We start from the raw sequence: 24,005 nt of genomic DNA, 5'->3' as shown, positions 1-24,005 counted from the left end.
GGTGGTTTTCTCATCTCCAGAGTGTAAATGTGTGGAAGGAACCGCAGCAGCGCTAAAGGCCTGTGAGTGTGTGCGGCTGTCTGAGGTACAAGCGGCTGAGAGACTTTAATAAGCTGACCTCGTCTGAAACCTAAGATACTCATACTCTGTGCTGTAGTTTCAACATCCACTCTCTATCACAGTCACCTTATTTAAACCTTCAATCACATAGATGAAGACTGAACGTGAATGCGACTGAAAGATTTCTGACACAATGGACTCTTTTTGGCTTAGGATGAAACATTTGAGTTTATGTTTGTATACTTGTAAAAGCCATTCTTCTGACAAATGCACAGAATTAAAGTCATGTGAAAAAGAAAGTACACCATTTTGAATAGAATATAGTTTTATAAGGACATAATAAAAATGAATAATAACAACCTCAGATGAACAACAACACATTACATATTACACCCTAATGGTTTATTTAACAAAAACTAGGCCAAACTAGAGATGCCATGTGTGACAAACTAAGTACACCCTTGCTGCTTCCATAGGAATAGTAGAAGTCAGGCACTGCTAATCAAATGAATCTAATGAAAATTATTTCTTTAAGTTATTGCTGCTAAAGCTGATTTTTAAAATATTAAAACATGGGGTGTTCTTCACACATCTAAAATCTAAAAAACATCTCCATTTTGGCTTTATTTTTGTTAAATAAATAATGACACGGTGTAATATGTAATTTGTTGTTGTTCATCTAAGGTTGTATTTACCTAATTTTAAGACCTGCTAACGACCAGATGATTTTTTTATATCCTCCTGATACGTAAAAACATACAATTCAAAAGGCTACTTTCTTTTTCACATGACTGTATAAAGTCAAGCCTCAAAGATTATTGCTGTTTGACACATATAATAATTATATTATATTATAGAAACAATAAATCCTGCGCTGAAAACTGGGACTGCATTGCACTTACACGGGAGATCCTATCTGCAATACAGCACTAATGAAACGCATGACTTATGAGGATTAACTGCCAGTTGTTCGTGATGGATCTCTTTTAATATAACAGCCAACTTTAGTTGCCACATTTCCATTATTAAGTCTGACAAGCCTTTATTAAGAAAAATCATTCCTTCTATGGGTTCACAACCCTCTTTGAAGACTTGTTTCTGACGGATTGATTTATGAGTGTATTGAGCAAAAGTTTTACAGTGCTGGAAAAGCAGTGCAGTGAGTCTGAGTCATCGTGCTGTTTTAGCAGAGGGACAGCGAGCGCCAGGACAGGAGTGAGAACGAGAACATGGCTCAGAATTTCCACTTGCATTTATGGGTCTTCCACTCTATCACCGTAGCCTCTATATTATTATCAGAGAAAACTTTGTCTAAGTATTACTCTGTAACTTGTTTTTAAGTGTCAGTGAAATGACATGAACAAGTTTCATAAAAGTTTCAAAAAGACACCTTTTAACAAGGTAATAGCATATACAGTACATGCTGTGAGTCTTGATTTCATGTAAAATCCCTATGGGGGTCTCCATCACAAACTGTTACATGAGCAGACATTCACCTCATAGAAACAGAATGTACTTCTATAAATGTGTTTTGAAATAGACATTGCTCTGCACACATATTTAACTGGAAAATACCAGTATCAGAGATAGAAGTTGTGTCATCAACGTTTCTGAAGTTCTGATGCGAACAGATTTCAGTTATTTGCCAAGCAGGATTTTGTATTTGTGTATTTCTCATCGATTTGATAATGACAGGGATAATAATCTGTTAGTCTCTGCCACATTTCCAGCTGAATCATGCTAAGAGATGTAATGCTAACCTTTGGGTCTGCAGCCCACATACTTTTTGACGATGACGATGAACTATATACTTCAGGAATGTCTCCTGAATTTTGCAAACAAATCCTTCTCTGATAACATTTAATGAAACAGTGATTTGTGTAAATGTTAAATTACCCGTTAGAACAAAATATTTACTTTGATTAAAATATTTTATCTTTCCAATATTTCTACTATGTTTTTGAAAATGCAGAGAGCTTTGTGTGATAGGTAGGTTTAGGGGTATAGGGTTAGTGTAAGGGGGTAGAAAGAATATACATTTTGTACAGTATAAAAACGTGTGCGTGTGTTTATGTGATTTATGAGGACACAAATCTGTAATGACATGTGTATTACACTAGTATTACAACGTAAACGTGGTGTATGAGGGCATTTCACGAGTCTCATAATTCAAATAGCTTAAAAAACATAAAAAACAATGTTTTATTAAAAATGTACAAATGCATAATGTTTCCTGTGACGGGTAGGTTTAGAGATAGGGGCAGTGTAAGGGGATAGAATATACAGTTTGTACAGTATAAAAACCATTATGCCTATGGAGAGTCCTGACAAGTATAGCAAAACAAACTTGACATGTGTTGGACACCATTCACCTTTATTGTATAAAAAGAGAAGCTACAGACCCCTTTTGCACCGACTTCACAATTACGTCACGGCGCTAGCGGCGCTAGCTGTTGCAAAACAAAGTGAAAACTAGAGGCGGCCAATACAAACCAGCACAGATTCAACTACATAATAAGGAGCTTAAATTATTATTATTATTAAATATCATCTTGTTGTGTTGTTGGGTTCTAGAATCGACGGAGTACAGGCTCCATTTTTACATTTTATCGGATAGGCCTAATGTACGGGTCAGCCAATCTGGTTCCGTCCGTTAAAATGAACTTTTTCAAATAACAATCGCGGCCCTGGACAGTGAGTGATCTTGCACATTAAGATAAAATCAAATTTTCTCCAGTCATTGTTAAAAAACAAGCTAACAAAACTTGCAAACTGACGTTAGTGAAGCGGCCAGAGGGATCTTTCTGCAACCAACTAAGCTCCGCCCCCACAAAAAACATCACCATGTTTACTAACTGAAAAGGGGTCTTATAGGACATTCTGCTATCTAACTCATTTTGTATTCCACAATAGAAACAAAGCCACTTTGAGACAAAATGAGGATGAGAAAATGCTGACAGATGTTTCATTTTTGGGTGGACTGTCCCTTTAACAGTTAAGAGTAACTACAGCGGAGAACATCATCAATTACGCTAAAATGTCTTCTCTAATCTCCCTAATGATATACACCTCTGTTTTGTATTGTTCTGTATTGACAGATGTCATTGGTATCAGAAGACAGTGACAGAGACTCAGATATAAACGGACTGTCTAGCTCCGGGTCCAGTTGTCATGGCTACCATTATGCTGTCTGATGCTGAAGTACATTTTGTGTGGGAAATTTGTTCTTTTACCCGGTGTTCAAAACCAGCGTGCTCTCTCTCTCTCTCTCTCTCTCTCTCTCTCTCTCTCTCTCTCTCTCTCTCTCTCTCTCTCTGTGTGTTCTCTCCATTTGTACAGACAGTGTTCTTGCTTCTGTAGTATGCCCATTAAATGACGTACGTTGTGTCATACAGATGTTTCAGAAATAAATCGTTTTTTTTGGAAAAGAAAGCCTCCACTTGTAGATATGCCACCCCTGCCCTGCAAGAAATCAGATACGTGAGTGGGATTTATTTATTTGTTTGTTGGTCATTTAACCGTTTAGTCACGTAGAGACGAGCTGAAGAGGTGGATGGACAGTGGAGGTACAGTCTGTAGAGCCGGTTGCCATGGATACACTTATCTAGCTGTGGGTCGGGGTATTTCTGGATGGAGTAGTGCCTTTAAGGGAACTCTGGACGGAATGGGACAGAAAACTTCCTTATGACGAACAAACTGCCCCCGGATGAATATTGAGGTTTCGGATTTAACTGTTCTCCCAACACCTGTTTAATGTCCAAATCTGTCGCTGCAACTTACAATGAATAAAAACAACAATTCTTCAACTCGGAGCCTTCTTCTTCTACCGCATGTAAGGGGTTAAATGACTATCAGTAACATGGCAGAGTCACTGCACTTAAGTTGTCGCCTGTGGGAGGTTCTGAGTCACTCATTTACATTTCTCCTCCACACTCAAATACTCTGATGATGATTCAGGTGCACTTATTCCCAGCAGTCCACCTCTTTTAGCCGCTCTCCGTTTCGGTCTATTTAAAGATATCAGCTACCTTTATACAAATGATCAAGACATGGGGATTTCACTGTCACACACACACACACACACACACACACACACACACACACACACACACACACACACACACACACACACACACACACACACACATATTCTGTATGAAGATATTTTGGAGAATATATCATTCAAAATGGATATTTTGAAGAGTGTTGGTAACCAAACTGTTTTGGTTTGCATAAACTCTCTAACCACTTTATGAGCAATATCTGTCTGCATGCCTTCAAAAAGCACAAATCCATGCCCGACTCTCAGTGCATTGCATAACATGGATTGACTTCAGTGTAAATATAGTTTTAGAAATATTCAGAAGCAGCTAATAGATTTAAACAGTTCAAAGGGTACAGAGGAAAATCACAAGGGTGCCTTGGATGTTAACTTATGTAATAGCGTTCCTGAATATAGAGCCTGTGCGCAAAGGAGGCTGAATGTAGAAATACCTTCGGCTGTTGAGTGACCTTAGATGAGTATGATTCCAGACATCAGTGGAGAGTCTGGTCCCCTGCTGTGTTAATGTAAAGCCTGATCTGGGGCCAGACAGCTGTATCGAGCTCACTCATTCATAGAGTTGCATCTTAAGATCTAGTATGACCCATATTTATTCAAGGGGTCAGTCTTCATTTTCTGTATTAAATTAGATCAATCTACGTTTTTATGTAACTGACTGATATAAAAAAGTTATGAACAGTATAAAAAAAAACACTATTTGATGACTAACTTGTAAGACCAGTCTTGGCGGTTTATGTAAGGCGGCAAGGAGTGCATGCTTGGAGGTGGAGAGGGGCATAAAAGCAGTAGGAAACACTGTGGATACTGCATCATCTCACATGATATACAGTAGCTATTTTTCTCTCCACCTTCCTCAAAATCAAATTCTCATTTGTCAAATACACAATTAATGTTACTCTAGGTTAAAAGTACACACTCCAGATATATTACTGTACATTTACTGTAAATACAAATAGAAAAACAAATATTTAGAATAAAGATTAGAAAAATGTGGTAATATTTTAAACAAATTTATTTGGTGAAAAATATTTGTATGAGTGTCTTCTATTAGTCCATACAAAATGATGTAAAATATATGATTTTAATCATGTCATTAATTTCCCTTCTTTGTGAACACATTTTCTCAGATATCTACAATGCACTTCACTGAGGAACTGGCAGATGATTCTGGAGATGGACTTGCTTGAAAGTGATTTATTTGTGCTGTGTGCGGGGCGGGGCCTATGCAGATTATGGGCGTGGCCACATGAATGGAGTAGAATGTCATGCAGCTCTAACCGGCAGACAGCTAAAGGATATTTTCACACGGTAAGTTCTGTTTTCATTTCTGTATGCCTTCACAAATTCATGTAAAACACATATCAAGAATGTGTTTGACAGGATAAGTTATCATATCCTGTAAGATTTCACAGCGAGGTTTTGAAGGCTGTTTAAAAATAAAAACTTTAGTCTTGCCGGAGAGAATTTGACATCTTCAGTAGCTGAAGTTCGGTTTCTAATTAATAGTAATGATTAATACTGATACAATAACTGTAGGCCTAAATATGTAATAATTACAGTTCAAGGACTGTTATCAGCTTCAGGCTTTTGAATTTGTATTGTCTTTTCTTTACTTTTATGAAAACTGTGCGTGTTTCTAAACCTCGCTGCCTGCTGCTTAGAAAGCTCAGAAGGATTTGAGACACAGCCAGTATTGATTTCATACTTGCGTCTAATTTAAGGATGTTGTCTAATCGCACCCTGGTGTGCACAATCTAGCCTACCGGCCTATAGAGATATGCTGGTGCAGACGCGGATAATCCAACATTTATTTTAATGCGAAAATTTAATGCGAATAACTGTCTAACTGACGTCAGTGAGATATCAGTCAGTCACCAGTCGTCCGTTATTTTTTCATTGGTGGTCAGCGTGACATCATTAAATACCGGAGAGGAATACCGGGAGACCTCTGAGGTTTTGATTTAGCGATGAGGATTTCCTCTCGGATGCGGCAAACCGGCATCATTAATCTGCAGATATTGTAACTGGTGAGCTTTAATGAAATTGTTCGTGATCTGTCGAAGGGTATAGGTATGTATAGGTAGGTATAGAAATATGTGTGTATTTTAGAACCGTTTTTTTTCTCTGTTAAACGGAAAATAGACCAAACAAGCAAATAGCCCAAATGCAACATGACACTTTTTAAACGCATGCGTGTTTATGTGTGTAAATCGAAACCGCTGTATAATATGCTGATTGCTGAACATGAGGTCTTTGTTAGTGTTTCTGGATCTGTCTTTCTTTCTGCAGTGCCGCCCAAACGAAACGCTCAAATGTGCAAGGGCTTCTCTTAGCGAGATACAATTTATTTTCAAATAGCATGTCTGTGTACTGCATGCTGTGTAACAGATTACCCACTATATGAAACACATGATTGTAGAATATTGCTGTAGTAGCTACGATATTTATGTTTAGCCTACTGCTTGTGTTTTTATGAATATCGTGGACACTGACTGATTGCAGCTCTCTGCATAAAGATTATTGAAGTGCTGCTGTTCTTCATATCAGCACGACTGAAATGCCGTAGACTGTGCGTTTGATATTACTTAGCAGTTTATTAAAAACTAATCAATTTAATTGAACTTTACATTCAAAACACAATTTGGCCAATTAATTTGTAGGCTATTTCAGATTTTTTTTATCTCCAGAATTTAGCCATAATATTATTATTATTTTTTCTGAATTTCAATACAATACAATACACACACACACACACACACACACACACACACACACACACACACACACACACACACACACACACACACACACACACACACACACACACACACACAGACAGACAGACAGACAGAGTGTTGGTAACCAAACTGTTTTGGTTTGCAACTTTGCAGCATAAACAACAGAACATGAGGATTCACACACTTAAAATACTAATCTCACTTAAATAGGCCTACAGATGAACAAAAATAAAGAAAAAACTGTGAGACAAGTAATAGGCCTATCCGCCGAGTTTCCATACATTTTTGTGATGCACTCCACGGAAAGGAAACCGGAAATGGCAGAAAGCGGCATCCTATTTATTTTCTTTATTTCACAAAAGCACAATGTTTTTTTATTGTAAGTGTACAAAAAAAAAATATCGACCCATTTACAGTTTCAAGTGATGTGTGTATGACCATCAATGACAGAGAATTTTAAGTTGTTTCCGCTGTTATAATGAGAAAAAATAGTTTGGCATTGTGCAGATTTGTGTCGTAGAAGTCTCACTACTTTAGTCCAGTGATGAAATATGTGTCCTGAAAATGTGAAGCCTCAGGTCCTGCTTCATTCGCTGTCTCCTCGTGGAAAGGTGAAGTATAGCACAGTTGTAGATGGCACTTTTTCTCCTTCTTGCTCATCTTTCTGTGATTTCTTGAAAAAGCGTAATAATGAACTTTGTGCACCCGCCACTGTCACCGCATGCTAATCAACTTTCACGTGCAAACAGAATTACAGCATAGGCTATGCACAACAACACGGTAATCAAAACAATAAGTTTAACAGCGGCTGTTGCATTTTACCGCACTGCATTGGTCAATCTATCAGAGTAACAAACCTGAATGCATTTTTATTTCTTTATTGGTAACCTTGTTTATTTTCACCTTTGTTTTGTAGAGAGCTTGGGGTGGTTCTGGAAGGACTCTATCTGTAAATTAAAGCCATGGGGAAGGATTACTATAAGATCCTTGGCATACCTGCAGGCTCTAATGAGGATGAAATCAAAAAAGCCTACAGGAGGATGGCCCTAAAGTTTCATCCAGACAAAAACAAGGATGCTAATGCTGAAGAGAAGTTTAAGGAGATAGCAGAGGCTTATGAAGTTCTGAGTGACCCAAAGAAGAGAGTGATCTATGACCAGTATGGCGAGGATGGTGAGTATGTTTGGTTCCATATACAAAAGAACTACAGCCAAACATCTTAGTACCTTATCAGATTCTATGATTCATTATTAGGACATAATCAGTTTTCTGGAAACAATAGTTATCTTTTTTACAATTTGATAACATATTGCCAGCTTTAAGTTGAATGTTTCACACTTGTAATTTATAAGTGGTGTTAGCACCACTTTTTACCCAGGTTACGAAACCCTGCTTTGTAGCATGATTAGAACTACTTTTGCTGTGTTCATCATACAATCACTGACACCGCAAATATGCAAATAAGAACGTAAACGTTGGATTATAAATACTTATTGTTAACTTCAGTGTGAATCGTGAAACAAGATAATTTAGGATTCAGTTTTTGCATGGTTTAGAATGACCCACTATTTCAAGTGGGAAAAGCCCTATTAATTATTATTTAGAGGTGTTAGTGAGGCCAGCAGGGGATCTGATGGGGACACTATACTGTCAAAAAGCAATGTCCTTCGGATGAGACGTCAAACCGAGGTTCTGACTCTCTATGGTAAAAAAAAAATTCCCTGGATGTCCTTTGAAAAATAGAAGGGGTTTAACCCCGGCATGGCCTCCTAGTCATCCCCATATACTGATTGGCTTCATCACTCTCTCCTCTCCACCAGTAAGCTGGTGTGTGTGGTGGGCGATCTGGTGCAATATGGCTGCCATTGCATCATCCACATGGATGCTGCACATCGGTGGTGGTTAACGAGATTCCCCCCTCCCCATATAAGCACTATATAAAAATGTAAAAAATTATTATTAGGTGCGAATTAAAATTCGTTTAGAGGTAAAACAAAGTTCGAAATACCCGAGCAGCGGTATACTGTTATTGAACATATGACGCTGCCCACAATGCTGAGAGCGACGCTGAGATGAATATGTAAATATTTCCTCTCAATAAAATGAACTTAGTTTCAACCTGATTTTGTTCCGATCTTCGAGTTTTACTTGAAGTATATCGGGGCCTTTATGTTTGCTGTGGTAGTCGGTGTTAATGGCATTACGCAGTGTTCAGCGGCTGTCTGATTACGTTACTTGGCCACCACAGCACCACCTCCACTGCTTTGCTTTTTTATAGAAATAAAAACCATTACCGCTACTCCCTATACATTGAGTGCGCGTGTTTGTGAATTTGATCTGAAGCGATTTCAATTCCCAGCATATTCATATTCACCTGATGCCCTCAAATTATCAGCCTATACACAGAGTACGTGTGATCGCGAAAGTGAAAAGCAGCGCTCCCCTCCCCGGTGTTAATTACCAGTGTGAAAAGTTCCTAATCATTGGTCTAAAATGATTTGTACTCTGTGCATTGTACTCCAACATTTCTTTTTTAAGAAAACATTATGCTACAGCAAGACTTCATGGACTCAGGCACAGTTCTGTGTTTATACCAGATAGGACAACCCTTAAAAGGATCTTGACGTGGCTCACGTGGATAGAACACTGTTCTTTATACACTGTCAGTGCAACTCTTCCACCTCTGCTTTTTCCCAACAATCAAAATAACTCCTTCACACTGCAGGATGATGCAGAAAAGTTCTCTGACTAATGCAAGGACTATAAACATGGCACTGTTCCAAAATAAGAAAAATGTCTGTGGAAACAAAGAAGGATTTCAAATGTTCCCACTTATGCCAACTCCAGGCTAGATGCCAAACTAAGCATTGTTGCACTGAGTAGTACACCTTTGCCAATTCCTCCTTCACTGAAGTTACTCCTGAATTTTGCAAGGACTCCCTTTATGTTTTTAGAGTCTTTGCATAAATTCTTTCTGTGCACCATGGCGTGGTTCCATATTGCTTGTAAAAAGAGCCAGTGGGTTCCCTCAAAAGGCTGTGGCAGTAGCAGAGAGCTTATTTGGCTTTCTATTAACACATTGAACAATTATGTTTTTAAATCTTTATTTTAAGATATGAATCTGTTATTCCCAAATGACCCACTTTAATAACCATCCCCTCATTAGCTGTTTTGGCCTGAGGAGTTCGTTGAAATAGAAAAAATGAAATGGAAACATGTTTTATAAGATGTCCGCATTAAGTAGAGTTGAAGATGTGAAGTTGCAAGATGAGCCAGCTTGTGTCCTGGTAGTTAGAAGGAGTGCATTTGTTACAAGCCATCAATCATCCACCATAACACATGGATGTTAATGCTTTTTTAACAGAACAGTCAAAAAAGTTTATTATCGTTTGATTGTAATTGACCCTTCGTAGGGAGCTCAATTGACTGGTGATCTGACCAATCATACTTTGTCATCCGCCATTTTGTCCGACAAAGCAGTCAGGAGAGTTAGTAGATTAACATGCGAGGATTTGAACTTGAAAAACGGAGTGTACTGACGCCTATCCGCGGTTAAAACTACATTCCTTCTTATGTCCATTCATGTTTTTTTGATGCTATAAATTAACTAGAAGGAAGAGATGATTGGTTCACGAGCAGCTTTAACTGATGCTCTACAGCGATCTGTCAGACACATTAAAGAGCCACAAAACGGTATTTATTGCTTAAATTTCTTTAAAAAAATTACCAAATTTGAAAGGTGAGACTTTGTTTAATATCAAAAGTAACCTGGTCTGTCCTGTCTGTCAGCGCGTTGTCAGTGTCTTCTCTGCTCCGCAATGTATTTTTCACTGCGTGAGAACCTGGTGTGGCGTGAGAGCGGCGTAGCTTGTCGGACATAGCAACAGTAACTAAAGGGGGCGGGTCTTTGCGAACAGTCAATTTACCTGTTCTTTTTATACTTCTGTTTTTGTGGCGAGGACTGTTTTACAGTAAAACTCATAACACAGGTCAGACACCTGAGCTTAGAGAACACATATTCACCATGCTATGTCCTTCCACTCATACAGAATCATTTGTTCCTTAGGATTGTTCCTTAGGCCACCAAGTAAAGCCAGCTAGAAATGTAGAAGAAATTTTTTGTGTGTGGCTATTTCACTTTTTGGCTATTTCAGATAATTGTCATGCAAATAATAATAGACTATAATAATAGACTGTCCTCTTAATAATGCCAAGGGAATGAGTCAAAGAATCATTTTGGAATTGGCATACATTGGTATTGGTAAAGAGGTCCAACTGGGCTGTGTGTCAATGTACTTGCTTCTTTTGAGAAAAATTACACTTTACATTGAGGAATATACATTTATACAATCTTGAATTCTTTAAATATAGTATGCAGTAGGCATAAAAAAAAAGTTTCAGAAATATCATCACTGAAAGCTAGAGAGTTTATTAACCTTGAAACGGTCACAGAAGATCCTCACCTGTGGAATTGGACAAAACTTAAAATAACTGCAAGTAAATGCAGAAAACCCTAATACATTGTCCCCCCTGTGTATTTCCATTCAGGTTTGAAAACAGGTGGCACAGGCTCATCTAGTGGACAAGGGACTACATATCACTATACCTTCCATGGTGATCCACATGCCACCTTTGCTTCTTTCTTTGGAGGCTCCAACCCCTTCGATATATTCTTTGGCTCTGGACGCCAGCGAGGAACCACTAATGGCTTTGCAGACCATGGTGACCATGACAAGGACATTGAAATGGATGGAGATGAAGATCCTTTCAGTTCCTTCAGCCACTTTGGCTTCAATGGTATCAACGGTTTTCATCATGGTGGAGGTCGAAGACATCGTAATGAGCCCCTTCATGGCGGCCGGAGGAAAGTACAGGACCCTCCGGTAGTACATGAGCTTAAAGTGTCTCTAGAAGAGATCTTCCATGGATGTACCAAGCGGATGCGAATCACTCGCAGACGACTGAACCCGGATGGAAGGACAATGAGGACAGAGGACAAGATCCTTAACATTGTCATCAAGAGAGGCTGGAAGGAAGGGACCAAGATCACCTTCCCCAAAGAGGGTGACGAGACACCTGAGAACATTCCTGCTGATATTGCATTTGTGCTCAAGGACAAGGGGCACCCTCTCTTCAAAAGGGATGGCTCCAATATCATTTACACTGCCAAGATTGGTCTTAAGGAGGTATGTGCACTTAATTCTTCACTGTTTTAACAATCAGTTTTTAGTCAATTTGGTTTCCACCATGTATTTTTACCCACAATATATTGCAGTGTTTCCCAACCCTGTTATGGAGGAAAACCAACAGTACACATTTTGGATGTCTTCCTTATTTTACCTATTCATTTCAGATCTTGGAGTCTCTTCTAATGAGCTGATGAGTTGAATCAGGCGTCTATGATTAGGAATTGTTTGATATGTGTAGTGTTTGTTTGCCTCAAGGAGCAGGGTTGGAAAACACTAGCTATGTTTCCTTTCAAAGTTATGAATTTAACTTAACAAAATATCATTGGTGGGAAATATCTGTTATAAAAATGGAAGTTGCCACTATCGGGGAAGCCACTGTGGCTCTTTTTTCCTACATCATAAATTACTTTTATCTCAGAGCCACAGACGAAACACAATAAATGCTGTCGTGTCATCATGCATTTGGAGACCTGGTGTTTGAGAGTGCAAACATGAGAGACACTTCTGGAGGTCATTATACCAAATCGTTCTGGTAACAGTCTTTGGCTCAGGCATTTCAGATCACACCAATATTTGGGATGCTGCTGTACAATGAAATTGGTCCGCTGGTTGGACCAGTTATCCAGTCACATCACATTCACTGTTGACTTTTTTTGTTCTGTAATGTGTTTGCATTGTAGTTTATGAGCTTGTCTTCTCATTGGATAAAAAATGATCTGCCTCAATTGAGTGCACATGTATTTTATGCGCGTTCTAAGAACTTATGCGCATCTTGGCATTTCCATCCAGCGTTTCTTATTGCGATATTCCAAAATGCGCATAAAATAGGTGGATTGAAAGCTACTGATATAATGGTTATTGGCCAGAAATTCAACATCCCTAATTGACAGTCTGTTTTTTGCACCTGTGAGCTTTTTCCCACTATTCCTTGACATTCCCTTACTGGCCGTCAAAGCAGACTGGGTTGTTTTATCAGTTGGCTTCTGTAGCCCAAGAATAGACAGACCCAGACTTAGATTAGACAGGTTTACGACAGTCTCCACAATGGACCACCCTTTGGCCTTTGTGCCCTCATTAACATGGGCTTAAAGGGTAAATTAATGGGCTTCTTTTGGTATCAAACCCCACTCCAAAATAAGTGCTGACCTTGTTAACCTGCACAGCTGCTAAATTTGGCTGCATTATTCTCCCAACGCGAACCATTGGTAGTTTTATTTTCCTGCAATGTCTGTGAGTAGGGCTGCACAATATTGTTTCAGCATCAACATCACGATGTGTGCATCTGCGATAGATAGATAGATAGATAGATAGATAGATAGATAGATAGATAGATAGATAGATAGATAGATAGATAGATAGATAGATAGATAGATAGATAGATAGATAGGCTAGATAGATGTCACATAAGTAGGAAACATAGGCCTAGTTGATCCTTGATTCATACGGACCAGGCTCCACAGTCGCGGATTAATAGCAAAGTTTAACCATCATAGAGTGAAAGTTTATTATTTGCATGTGTTTTAAGTCCCGTCAGTTTAAACATTCAAACAAGTTTAAAGCATTCAAGCACAAGAAGACGCAAAAGAGAATTCTCAACTCGGAACTTGGGCGCTGTTTTCTGTGTGCTCACACAGAGCCACCCAGACAGCACGTGAACACTGAATTCATTTTAGTGCTTGAACAGACACATGCATGCAAAATTGTCAAAATGCCCATCTCCTCGAAAGTAAACAATTGAGAAAGAAAACAGATGTGTATCATTAGGCTATGTTGAATCTGTGCATTAGCCTAGGTATTAAAGAGACAGCAGCCTAATATAGTTGCTGCTGTCTATATCATTAATGTTGTAAAAAAACACACAACAACAACAACCTTGCATCACAATAAGTGGTAACTAAACTAAACATTTGGTAACTAAACAGAATTTCATTAAGTTTATTGACAACATTTTACAATGTTTAGGCTACATTTGCACATCTAAGCTTGTGATTTGATCGGAATTTTTATTCAATATCAATTCATTTGGATAAATATTTGGTATAGTAGCTACATTTTAATTTCTCAAATATCTCAAAGCAGTAAACCTACAGGGAGCCCTGTCTGCTGGTATTATTAAAGGTTAAAATTAAAACTCAAATTAATATAATGCATTTTTTATAATAATAACGTTATAATATTTTTAATGATATGACTAAAAATATAATAAATCGATGTCACATCACCTTTTTGTAATGAAATTTCATAATAAAATTGACAGAATTTGAAAGCTGAGACTTTGTTTTTAAAGCAACCTGCGCTTTCATGTCTGTAGCTGCGTTTCCATTACAGATTTGTGCAAAACTTTTCCGATATTTTCCAAACTATTGCGAAATGACGGCATTTCTCCCTCCTATCTGCTTCATTGTCTTGATAAATTGTGGCATTTCTTTGTTTAGAATCCAGTATTCCCGTAATACTTTACCCATTCAAATTCCATTACCCTTCAAATTGCGCAAATTGAAATTACGAATGGAAACGCGGCAATTTTGCAAAAACTCCCATATATTGCAAAAAAGTTTTTACACTCACATGAGGTGGTTTTTCAGGCAATTTGAAAAAGGAATATTTCGTAAAGCTGCAATGGAAACAGTTTTTGCACATTTACAGGTCACCTGATGTAGATGGCGTGGTATGTTTGGACCGAAGACGAGACAGTGTTCTTCATTAAACTCATTAAAGACAAAATTATTACGGGAATACTGGGTTCTAAACAACAAAGAAATGCCACAATTAAAGGTCTTTAAAAAAAGACCTTTTAGCAGATAGGAGGGAGAAACATTAATGCTTGGATAACATGCCTACGTCTCCTTCCATTATTAAAAACAATGGATAGTGTAGTGTGGTGGCTGGGATATACATAAACCTACCAACATCCATCCATCGCCATGATTTTTGGAATGACGTTTTAGTCGCGTAACATCGGTTAATGGAAACACCTCCATTTCGCAATAGTTTTGGAACGCAGCTAGTGTCAGTTGTGTTGAGTCTCTGAATGCGTTAGAGTTGGCAGCCCTGCATTCTAGATTCTTTCCCAATTTATTGAAGTCATCTGGTGAAATTGTTTTCATATTGCAACATATAAAGCAGAAAATCTAAATATCGCAATGTCAGTTTTTTCCCAATATAGTGCAGCTTACCATATATCTATGACCTTCATTATGGGATGTGATGCATTCATTATGAAACATATTAATATTATTGTATAACATTATAATGTGTAGGCTATATGGTAGGGCTGTAACGATTAATCGCGATTAATCAAAATCCAAAATAAAAGTTTGTGTTTACATAATAAATGTGTGTGTATTGTGTATAATTATTTTGTATATATAAATACACACAAATGCATGTATATATTTAATAAAAATGTGTTATTTATATATAAAATAGTTCTATTTAGGCTATATATAATATAAATCATATAAAAATATATATGCAGTATATAAATGCAAATATTTCTCAAATATATACATGCATGTGTATGTATTTATATATACAAAATAATTATACACAATACACACACATATATTATGTAAACACAAACTTTTATTTTGGATTTCGATTAATCGCGATTAATCGTTACAGCCCTAGTATATGGGTAAATGTACCTGAGCATGCCCAGTGTTGATCTACCATAGCTATAGGACTCGATAGAACAAAATCATGCTTGGTGACTGTAGAGTCTCTCCATGGCTTAAAGTCATTGCTGATTTACTCTCTCCCACTTCAGTGTGAGAGCACAGGAATGTCATGGTGCAGTGTCATACGCCAAAGCAGAGTCCTTACTTTGAAAAAGCGAGTTGAACTTGCCTTGAAGAGTTGAACCGCACAAATAAAATTGCCATGTGACTGAGCCAAGCATTGTTTTTCGGGTTGCACACGGAACATTTAATTTTCACGCCTGGAACCAGAAAAGTATTGCTGATTATATAGTTTGTTAACAATAAACAAGCAGATAAAAAACAATCATAACTGGAATTTAAAAGTTTGACTTTTGTGTATTTCTGTTGTATCGTGCCATACTGTAGTTGTGTTTTCATCATAAAAGTTCAGTAGTTTATGACACCTCATAGAGTCACTGATGCAGTGCTAACCTGACCTGTAATATCCAATAAGAACCTCAGAAAATTCTGCCCCAAGTAATTAAATGCTGCAACATGATGCTTTTTTATTCAGAGCAATAATTTAAATATTCTATTGACGTTGCCTAGATGTAATGCGATTTTCATGGGCTGACCCACTGAGGATAATAACCACAGTAACTGCATATGTAGTGACCTAGAAAACCACAGTCAGTTAATACTTTATAGTGACATCAGCAGAAATAGCCTTGTGTCAGTCTTGAGTGACTGTGAAGTGTTTCAGAGCACTACTGTCATTAACGGTAAAGATATGTTCATGTCTTTCTGTTAACTTAACTTTTGACAACTTTTACCTTGGCAGCTCATCCAAGGCAGTCAGCTGTCAGCTGTTTCAAACAATAATGTGTCCGTCAGATTTCCAGCTCTACTGCGTAGGTTCCTTTGCATGAAACAGCATTTTGGCTTTTGTAATATGTCAACCACGGATTTGAATATCTGAAAAGATGTATAATGTCTGTCTTAAATGAGTAGGCTACTATTTTCTGAGATGTTTTCAGAGCATTGATTTACTTTTAAAGGTCTTGCTCATTAGATGCCCAGAATGAAACTTGATAAGTGCCAGTGAACATCACAAACTGTTTTGCCATCTGGTACCATATCAAACAAACTGATGGCAACTCGCCACACAAATTTTCATCTGCTTGTTTATTGTAGATGCATTCACAGGACAGATTTAGCATGGATATAGACTGTTCTCATAGGCACATTGTCTTCATTTTGAAAATGTTCATTTAGAGATGCTCTTAGTGGAACCCCAAGGCACTGCTTTAATTAGAGCTCTGAGCTTCTTTAATTGCCTGCTGGTAAAGACCATGGGTTTGTACAAGAGCAAGACAGCTATAAGGTCCTTGTCTGCTGGTAATTTCCATACCCAATTCACAGAGTAATTACTCATCAGCAGTACTAAAGAGCCCTGTTAGCAGCGATGCTGAGGAAACGCAAGGCCACATGATGATATCTGTATGATGATGCTGGATTATTCGAGACAGCTCTAAATGTGATCTTGCATCAAGTTCATTTGTTAATGTGAGCATTGTGTCTTAAAGGTGCATTCAGTAGTTCTTTACTCTGATACATTTACATTTAGTCACGCTTTTATCCAAAGCGATTTACAACTGAGGACTACAGCAAGCGAGTTATCGTGAAGGCAAAAACGGCGCAAGAAGTGCTCAAAATACAAAGTTCAGGCATTGCTCAGAGTACAAGCCAAATAAGGGTGGATTAAAGGATTTTTTTATATATTTTTTTATATCAAGTGCTCGCGGAAAAGATGAGTTTTCAGTTGTCTTTTAATGTAGTCAGGGATTCTGCATGATACTAGTGTGTTTTAGAGAGTGTTCGATGCGATAATTAATTCCCTTTTACCCGTCCAACAAAAATAGAAGCAATTCGGGCATCACTACGATTTTCTCTGTCATCTCGTTTTTTTGTCTTTGTCTGTCTTTTGGCTTCAGAGCTTTCTGCTTCTTCAGCCATACATGAACTGATGCTCTCCTTTTGTCGCTGCTGATAATAAAGCTCGATAATAAGTGTCTACATACAACATAGTCTAATTGTTTTTCTTCGCATCATCAAGCATCACTACACTATAGCGTATCTACAGATGTGGAAGCCAATGAGCGTGAGGATTCTCTGATGTTTAGTAAAACCGCAGGTCATGTCATGTCAAATAGCGAAATACATTTAGGGGAGTGACATGCACCATACATAATTAAAACACTTTTTATAGAAAACTTTTATGAGTACAGTCTACAGAATTGATGGCACACAAACACTATTTATTAATGTGTAAAACTTTGACCAAACTACTGAATGCACCTTTACAGCGTGCTGAACCTGTAGGCTATTTATGTTACGCAGTAGCACAATACAGTTGTCAGTCATTTTGAGGTCAAAATAAATACAGTTCTGTATTCATAAACATTTAGGGTATTAAAAAGAGAGTGCCAACTAAATTGTCAGGGCTTGCAATCGAATTTTGAGAATGGATGCATTTGACTAACTTTTTTTGCCTGTGTCATTGTTGACATACTCATGGAATGATCTCCTTGCTCAGTGGGTTTGCTAATGTAGATGTAGCCTATATTTTTCACTTGTGGTAATGTTCTGCAAACTTCGTACTGGTGCAAATGTCCAGATCAGTGACAAACCTCTTTGTCACACCTAGCTTGTAGACCATAAAAGAACTTGTTTCATTTTCAATCTCCTTTAACAAGACTGTTTGGGAAACATCATCATTAGCCAGAGTCGAGGAGATGCCTGGCACCTTGTCATGTTCAACTGTTTTGTGAGAGTATCAGCTACTCCCTTCTTTCCGTGAATCCCCCGTCTCCCATCCCCCTAGCCCACACCAATGCTGTTTGTAGGAAGGAGCTGATGTCATTGCGAACACATTTTCTCGTCCCTTGAGGCAGCTGCTAAGCAGAGCTGTCTGGCAATGTTTGTGCTTGGTATTCACAGAAAGTCCATGAAATGCTCTTCCAGCATAAACTCACATGCAATAACCGCAGGCTTTTCACTGCATACATTTAAGCTTTAAAGTCTCGACTTTATCCATTTCGTTTTTAATATCCTGATATTTAACAGTGTGGAACTTGAGCTCTGTTGGAAGATGAAAATGAACTAAATCTGACATAAATATATAAATACAGAAGGATCTTGTTCTTATAATCCTCTCAATTACATTTGTAAACCGTTTTAGCAGCTATATTTATTATTATAATTTTTACTAAAATCGGTATATCTATGCTTTTATCTGATGGTCCAGTGGGGTTCTTAAAGCTACAGCCCATCCATAATGGTGACCGTGGCAAATCGGTTTACATTCTCACACTGCTGGATTATATGAACCAGTGAAGTCATACAATCTTTAATTATTTTAGGGCAATAACTTTCTTAAAGAGCTCAGAGTATGCCACTAGCATCTCACTAACATCATGAATGCAATGCACTCAAGTACCATGAAATGCCAGCAACACAAAAATATTCTCAACATATAAATCATAACAATATTTTGTTAATATATATATCAATATATCTAAGATTTCTTCCACTTCTATTTGATTTACTTTAAAGATAACTTTTTTTACATTTATTCATTCAACAGATACTTTTATCCAAAGCAATGTACAAATGAGGACATTATTGTGGAATTATGGTTTGTGTGTACACACACTGATAAAAATGATCCTGTGGTGAAGTAGCCTAAATGCTACAAAAAACACACAAATGTAATTATTTCTACATTAAGTTAGTTCAGGGCAAGAATCTAAAGAAAAAAGTAAATTCTATATTAGTACTCAATTCAAGTTTGTAGAAATCAAAGCGTAAATATCAACGTTATAAAATGAAGTAAAACTTACTCAACTCTCTGATATTGGTGTTCCCATCATGCACTGGGGCATGCACAATTAATAAGGTCACTTTTTTCACTGTATTTACACTGTTTTATCATTGTTAAGTTTAGTAACTTAAGTTTTCTACTCAAAATGATATTCATACTCAAATGATTCCAGGAATGTTACCATTATTGTGTATCAAGTATTGAGGTTCAGGTGGGTACTACTGTCACCGCGCTGTGTAGATGATCAACACAAACAAGAAAAGTCAGTCTTTAATTAATCCAAAGGCCTATATCCAAAATAGAGAGTGCTATACACACGTAACGTAGACAATACCCAACAAACTAAATAGTCAAAGACTGAACTTAAATACTGATGATAACGAGGTGCGCACAGCTGAACAGAACGAACCAACTAACAACCATGACAACAAACGAACTCAGGGAAAAGGTGCAAACTGAAAACTAAGTCCAACCAATGTGTGTGACAACTACATTATTTATATTGTGTAGAAAAGATATTGTGTAGTAATTTGATCTAATTTAATGTTTCTAAGTAAATCGTACAATTTTAAATCATGGGTTAATTCAGTGTGATATTGTTTGAGTAAAATGTACAGACAGAGAGTGAGCAAAATGTACTTAAAACAGAGTATTGCACGATAAACTTAAAATTATTAAATGGAAATTACTCAAACTCTAACTGGCCTAGTTAAATGTACTTATCCTCTTTGTTGATTTTTCATAACTTAGTTAAGTAGATTTTACTTAGCCTAATGAATGTAGATTTTTAAAATTAATTCACATTTAGAGTTATGTACATTTTTTTGTAAATCTTTTTTTTTTTTTACTTTTTTTTTATTCTTTCTCTATAACAATTTGAAAGTGTTCCATCTGTGCCTATGGACCTATGGAATCCTGCTTCAGTCTCCTTTTTATCCATAGCAATTTCTGATTTGAGAATCACAATTTATGTCCTCAGCTGATTTTTCAGTTGCTTTATTAGCTGTGTGAAATGAGAGCAGTGGCCAGAATTAGCTTTCTGTGCACTCAGCTACTCCATCTGCAGCATAACACACACACACACACACACACACACTCACACACACACACACACACACACACACACACGTACACACACTTGGACATCCCCACATGCTTGCCCACTTTGACACAATCCAAGTCAGAAACTTTACAACTCCTGCAATAAGTTTTTAATCAAATGTTAATTAAGTTACTGTGTAGGTAATTGTTGATAAAATACATTTATTTTGAAAAACAACTAATGGCCATTTTATCTAATTTATTTGTTTATTTATTTTAAGTTAAGTTAAATTTGTAAAACTTAAAATGTTGGGTGCATATATTTTTTATGGTAAATTCTGGCAACCACACCTGCCGGTTTTTACTGTAAATTTCAGATTTTGTTTACAGTGCACTATATATACACTATATATGTATATAAACTGTACACGTGCTCTCTGTGCCTGTAACATCATAGAGGCATCTTACACTAGGTCTCTATGTCGCCATGTAGAGTTTGTGCTTAAGTGTTGAAATACCATCAGCGTCTCTTGTCCGCACTGACTTCACTTTGCTTTTTATCTTTCTGATAGGCTTTGTGTGGCTGCACAGTGACCATTCCCACCATTGAAAACCGAGCCATCACATTGCCCTGCAACGATATCATCAAACCAGGCACAATCAAGAGACTGCGTGGAGAAGGCCTACCTTTCCCAAAGAATCCATCCCAACGCGGGGATTTGATAGTGGAGTTCCAGGTGCGCTTCCCAGACAGAATACCACCCCAGTCCAGAGAGATCATCAAACAGCACCTACCACAGTCCTAGAAGAAGTTCAGTGGATTCCCTTTATGCTTACGTTTTTCAAACACGTTTTCCTTAGAAATACAGACACTGAATCAAAGAGGGACAAATATGTCGCAAGGACCAGAGGCTCATTTGATATTTTGTTACAGTTTTAATTAATTTATTATAAATTTCTCTCAACATGTGGAACGCCCAGGACTTAAAAAAAAAAAAAAAAACTTTTATTATTTCCCCTTAACAGTTTTTATTCTCTGTATCAACATGTTGAAGTCAAACGGTTGTAAAGAAAAACAAAGTGACTGATTTGTTGGATGGAAGGTTCATATTTTTGGTGCACTGATAGAGATGAGGACAATCCAAAAACAACCGGCTATTCTGAATTTGAATCTGTGTTTTTTTTGTAGCAGATTAAACTCTTTTCCATTGTAATTATCGATAAGCTTGTTTTGAATGTTGATTATTGTAAGACAACTTGAGTGTTGGAGAGTTCTGGATTTTTGAGCACCAGCAGAGCCATTTGGTAACGATGTGATATATTTCCACTCTCTGACCCATCTCGACAGGTGCTTTCTGGTAGTTTTTGAAGTACCAGGTTTGGCATTTCTGGTAAACATTTAGTGATGTGATCAAGGGATTTTTTAGTTCACAGAAATGTTGAGTGCCTTAACGTGGCAAACCAGCTGTTTTATTTTCATTAGTGTAGACACAAGGGTATTATTGAAAAACAAACAAATACTGTAATCAGATTATTTTGTAATTTTAGTACCCACAAATAATGTATCGCAGTAACATCATTAAAGGGATAGTTTATGCCAAAAGGATAAATCGGTGATGTAGTCATTGCCTATGGTGCTCATAACATGTCATTGTTTCTGTGCAACACAGGAGTTAGCAAGCAGAATGTCCAGGCTGTTTTTCCAGATGATGGCGACTGGCTGTCTCTCACACCTTACAAGCTGTATAGCTTTGTATCATAACTGAAACAGACAAAAACTAAAAATCGAATGTGCTGCTGTGTGCCTCGCCTCTAGCGGTCTGTAAATAAAGACATTGTGTGTTGTGGAATCACCAGCTCTGATAGTAAAAGAACGAATAGGAATGAGATGAGAAAGTTTTTTTTTTTTTTTTTTTAAGAGAGAAAAAAGACAACAACAAACAAAAAATAACAAAAGAATAATCATCATAGGCACTATCTTATATATCATATGTGTGTTTAGGTTTCAGTCATATCCGTCAATCCAAGTTATATTATACAATTATTTGGCACATCACACGTATCATACAAAACAAAAATCTTTGACCTAGTCAAATCTTGATCTTGGTCAAATGTCCTTAACATTTTTATGATTTGGTCTGACAATTAAAAAAAAAATTTTTTGTTTTAAATAAATTTCTCTTATTAACAGTTCTTTTATTAACTGAGAGCAGGAAATTTTCAGAGAAAAACATCAATTCTGGTCTGCTCCTTATGTCAGGATGCTTTCTGTCAGAATTTGACTGTCAAAATTCACTTTCATTGTATAGAAAAGAACAGCCGGGTCATTCTGCTATAACTCGTTTTGTGTCCCATGGAAAAAAAATGATGTGGGCAAGAATTGTTAAATAATCATTGAAGCAAATAGCTATTGGAAATGCTCATTTGTTTATTTTAATATACACACCACCCCGTCCAGTAGAAGAAACACAAGCATCCTCCAAAGTGCAGCATGATAGTCTCAGTATAAGAAGAAAATATTAAGAAGAAAATGTCATTTTTCATCCTATGAGCAAATGGAAGTGAATGAAAATGTTGATTAGTGTTTGAAGATTGGTCTGTGAGAAACTGAGAACTGTGATGTCAAAAGGTTTTCTTTTTTGAAATACAGATCTAACCACAGCTACAATTATTGCAAACTTTTTTAATGAAGTTATGAGGGATTGATTCGTTTTCGAACTGCTTTTTACTACAACGGTTTCGGTATTTTACACTTTTAATTGTGTGCAATGTGAAATAAACTGCAATAGTTGTCTGTATTTTAGTTTAGATTTAAAGCACAGAGCCTCCTTTCAATGGATTTGTGATGTACCATCTTTCTACAGTAACAACAGCATTTGAGTAACAGTATTTTTCGATAAGCAACAATTTTCACTTTCCCAGGGATCCATCTAGGATATCTCTTATTACTGTAAGCCATTACTCTGTCTTTTAGTTATTATGTATTTGGTGATACATTGAAAGTATGGAAGAAGAACACAACCTTTTTAAAGACTGTTGTTTCATTATGTACTCACAGGACTTTTGTACATCCATCCAGTCACAGTTTTGAATTTGAATGTCAGATTTGAAATGTCTCATGTTTATGACTTCTGTCCTCATGTATAAATCCTGCTCCCTATGTCCATTGGGAGGATAAATCGATGTGTTAATTTCCTGTGATTCCTGTGATTCGTGTGTGTGTGTGTGTGTGTGTGTGTGTGTGTGTGTGTGTGTGTGTGTGTGTGTGTGTGTGTGCGTGTGCGTGTGCGTGTGTCATGCTGTTGATGTTGAACTTTCATTTTCAATAGCTGCAATTTACATTTTTACATTTGGTGCTTTATGAATGATTTACAAGTAATAAACCAAACA

At 37.1% G+C, this 24,005-nt stretch overlaps 1 protein-coding gene across 3 annotated transcripts; it reads left to right on the top strand.

The window, feature by feature from the left end:
* The first annotated feature begins 5,292 nt into the window (after positions 1–5,292).
* dnajb5 (DnaJ heat shock protein family (Hsp40) member B5) lies at positions 5,293–23,809 on the top strand. Of its 3 annotated transcripts, none has more exons than XM_079606273.1 (4): positions 5,293–5,431; positions 7,778–8,034; positions 11,410–12,047; positions 21,188–23,809. In XM_079606273.1, exons 2-4 carry the CDS (start codon positions 7,824–7,826, stop codon positions 21,419–21,421), a joined length of 1,083 nt encoding a protein of 360 aa, XP_079462399.1. In that variant the 5' UTR covers positions 5,293–5,431; positions 7,778–7,823; the 3' UTR covers positions 21,422–23,809. The 3 variants fall into 3 exon arrangements, with proteins under 3 accessions (XP_079462399.1, XP_079462400.1, XP_079462401.1); XM_079606274.1 differs by lacking the exon at positions 5,293–5,431 and adding an exon at positions 5,827–6,150; XM_079606275.1 differs by lacking the exon at positions 5,293–5,431 and adding an exon at positions 6,019–6,203.
* The last annotated feature ends 196 nt before the right edge of the window (positions 23,810–24,005 follow it).

This window comes from Phoxinus phoxinus (assembly GCF_949152265.1).
Source record: "Phoxinus phoxinus genome assembly, chromosome: 3".
NCBI lineage: Eukaryota > Metazoa > Chordata > Actinopteri > Cypriniformes > Leuciscidae > Phoxinus > Phoxinus phoxinus.
Note: the sequence above shows the minus strand (reverse complement) of the source record. Positions and strands in the feature narration are given on the sequence as shown.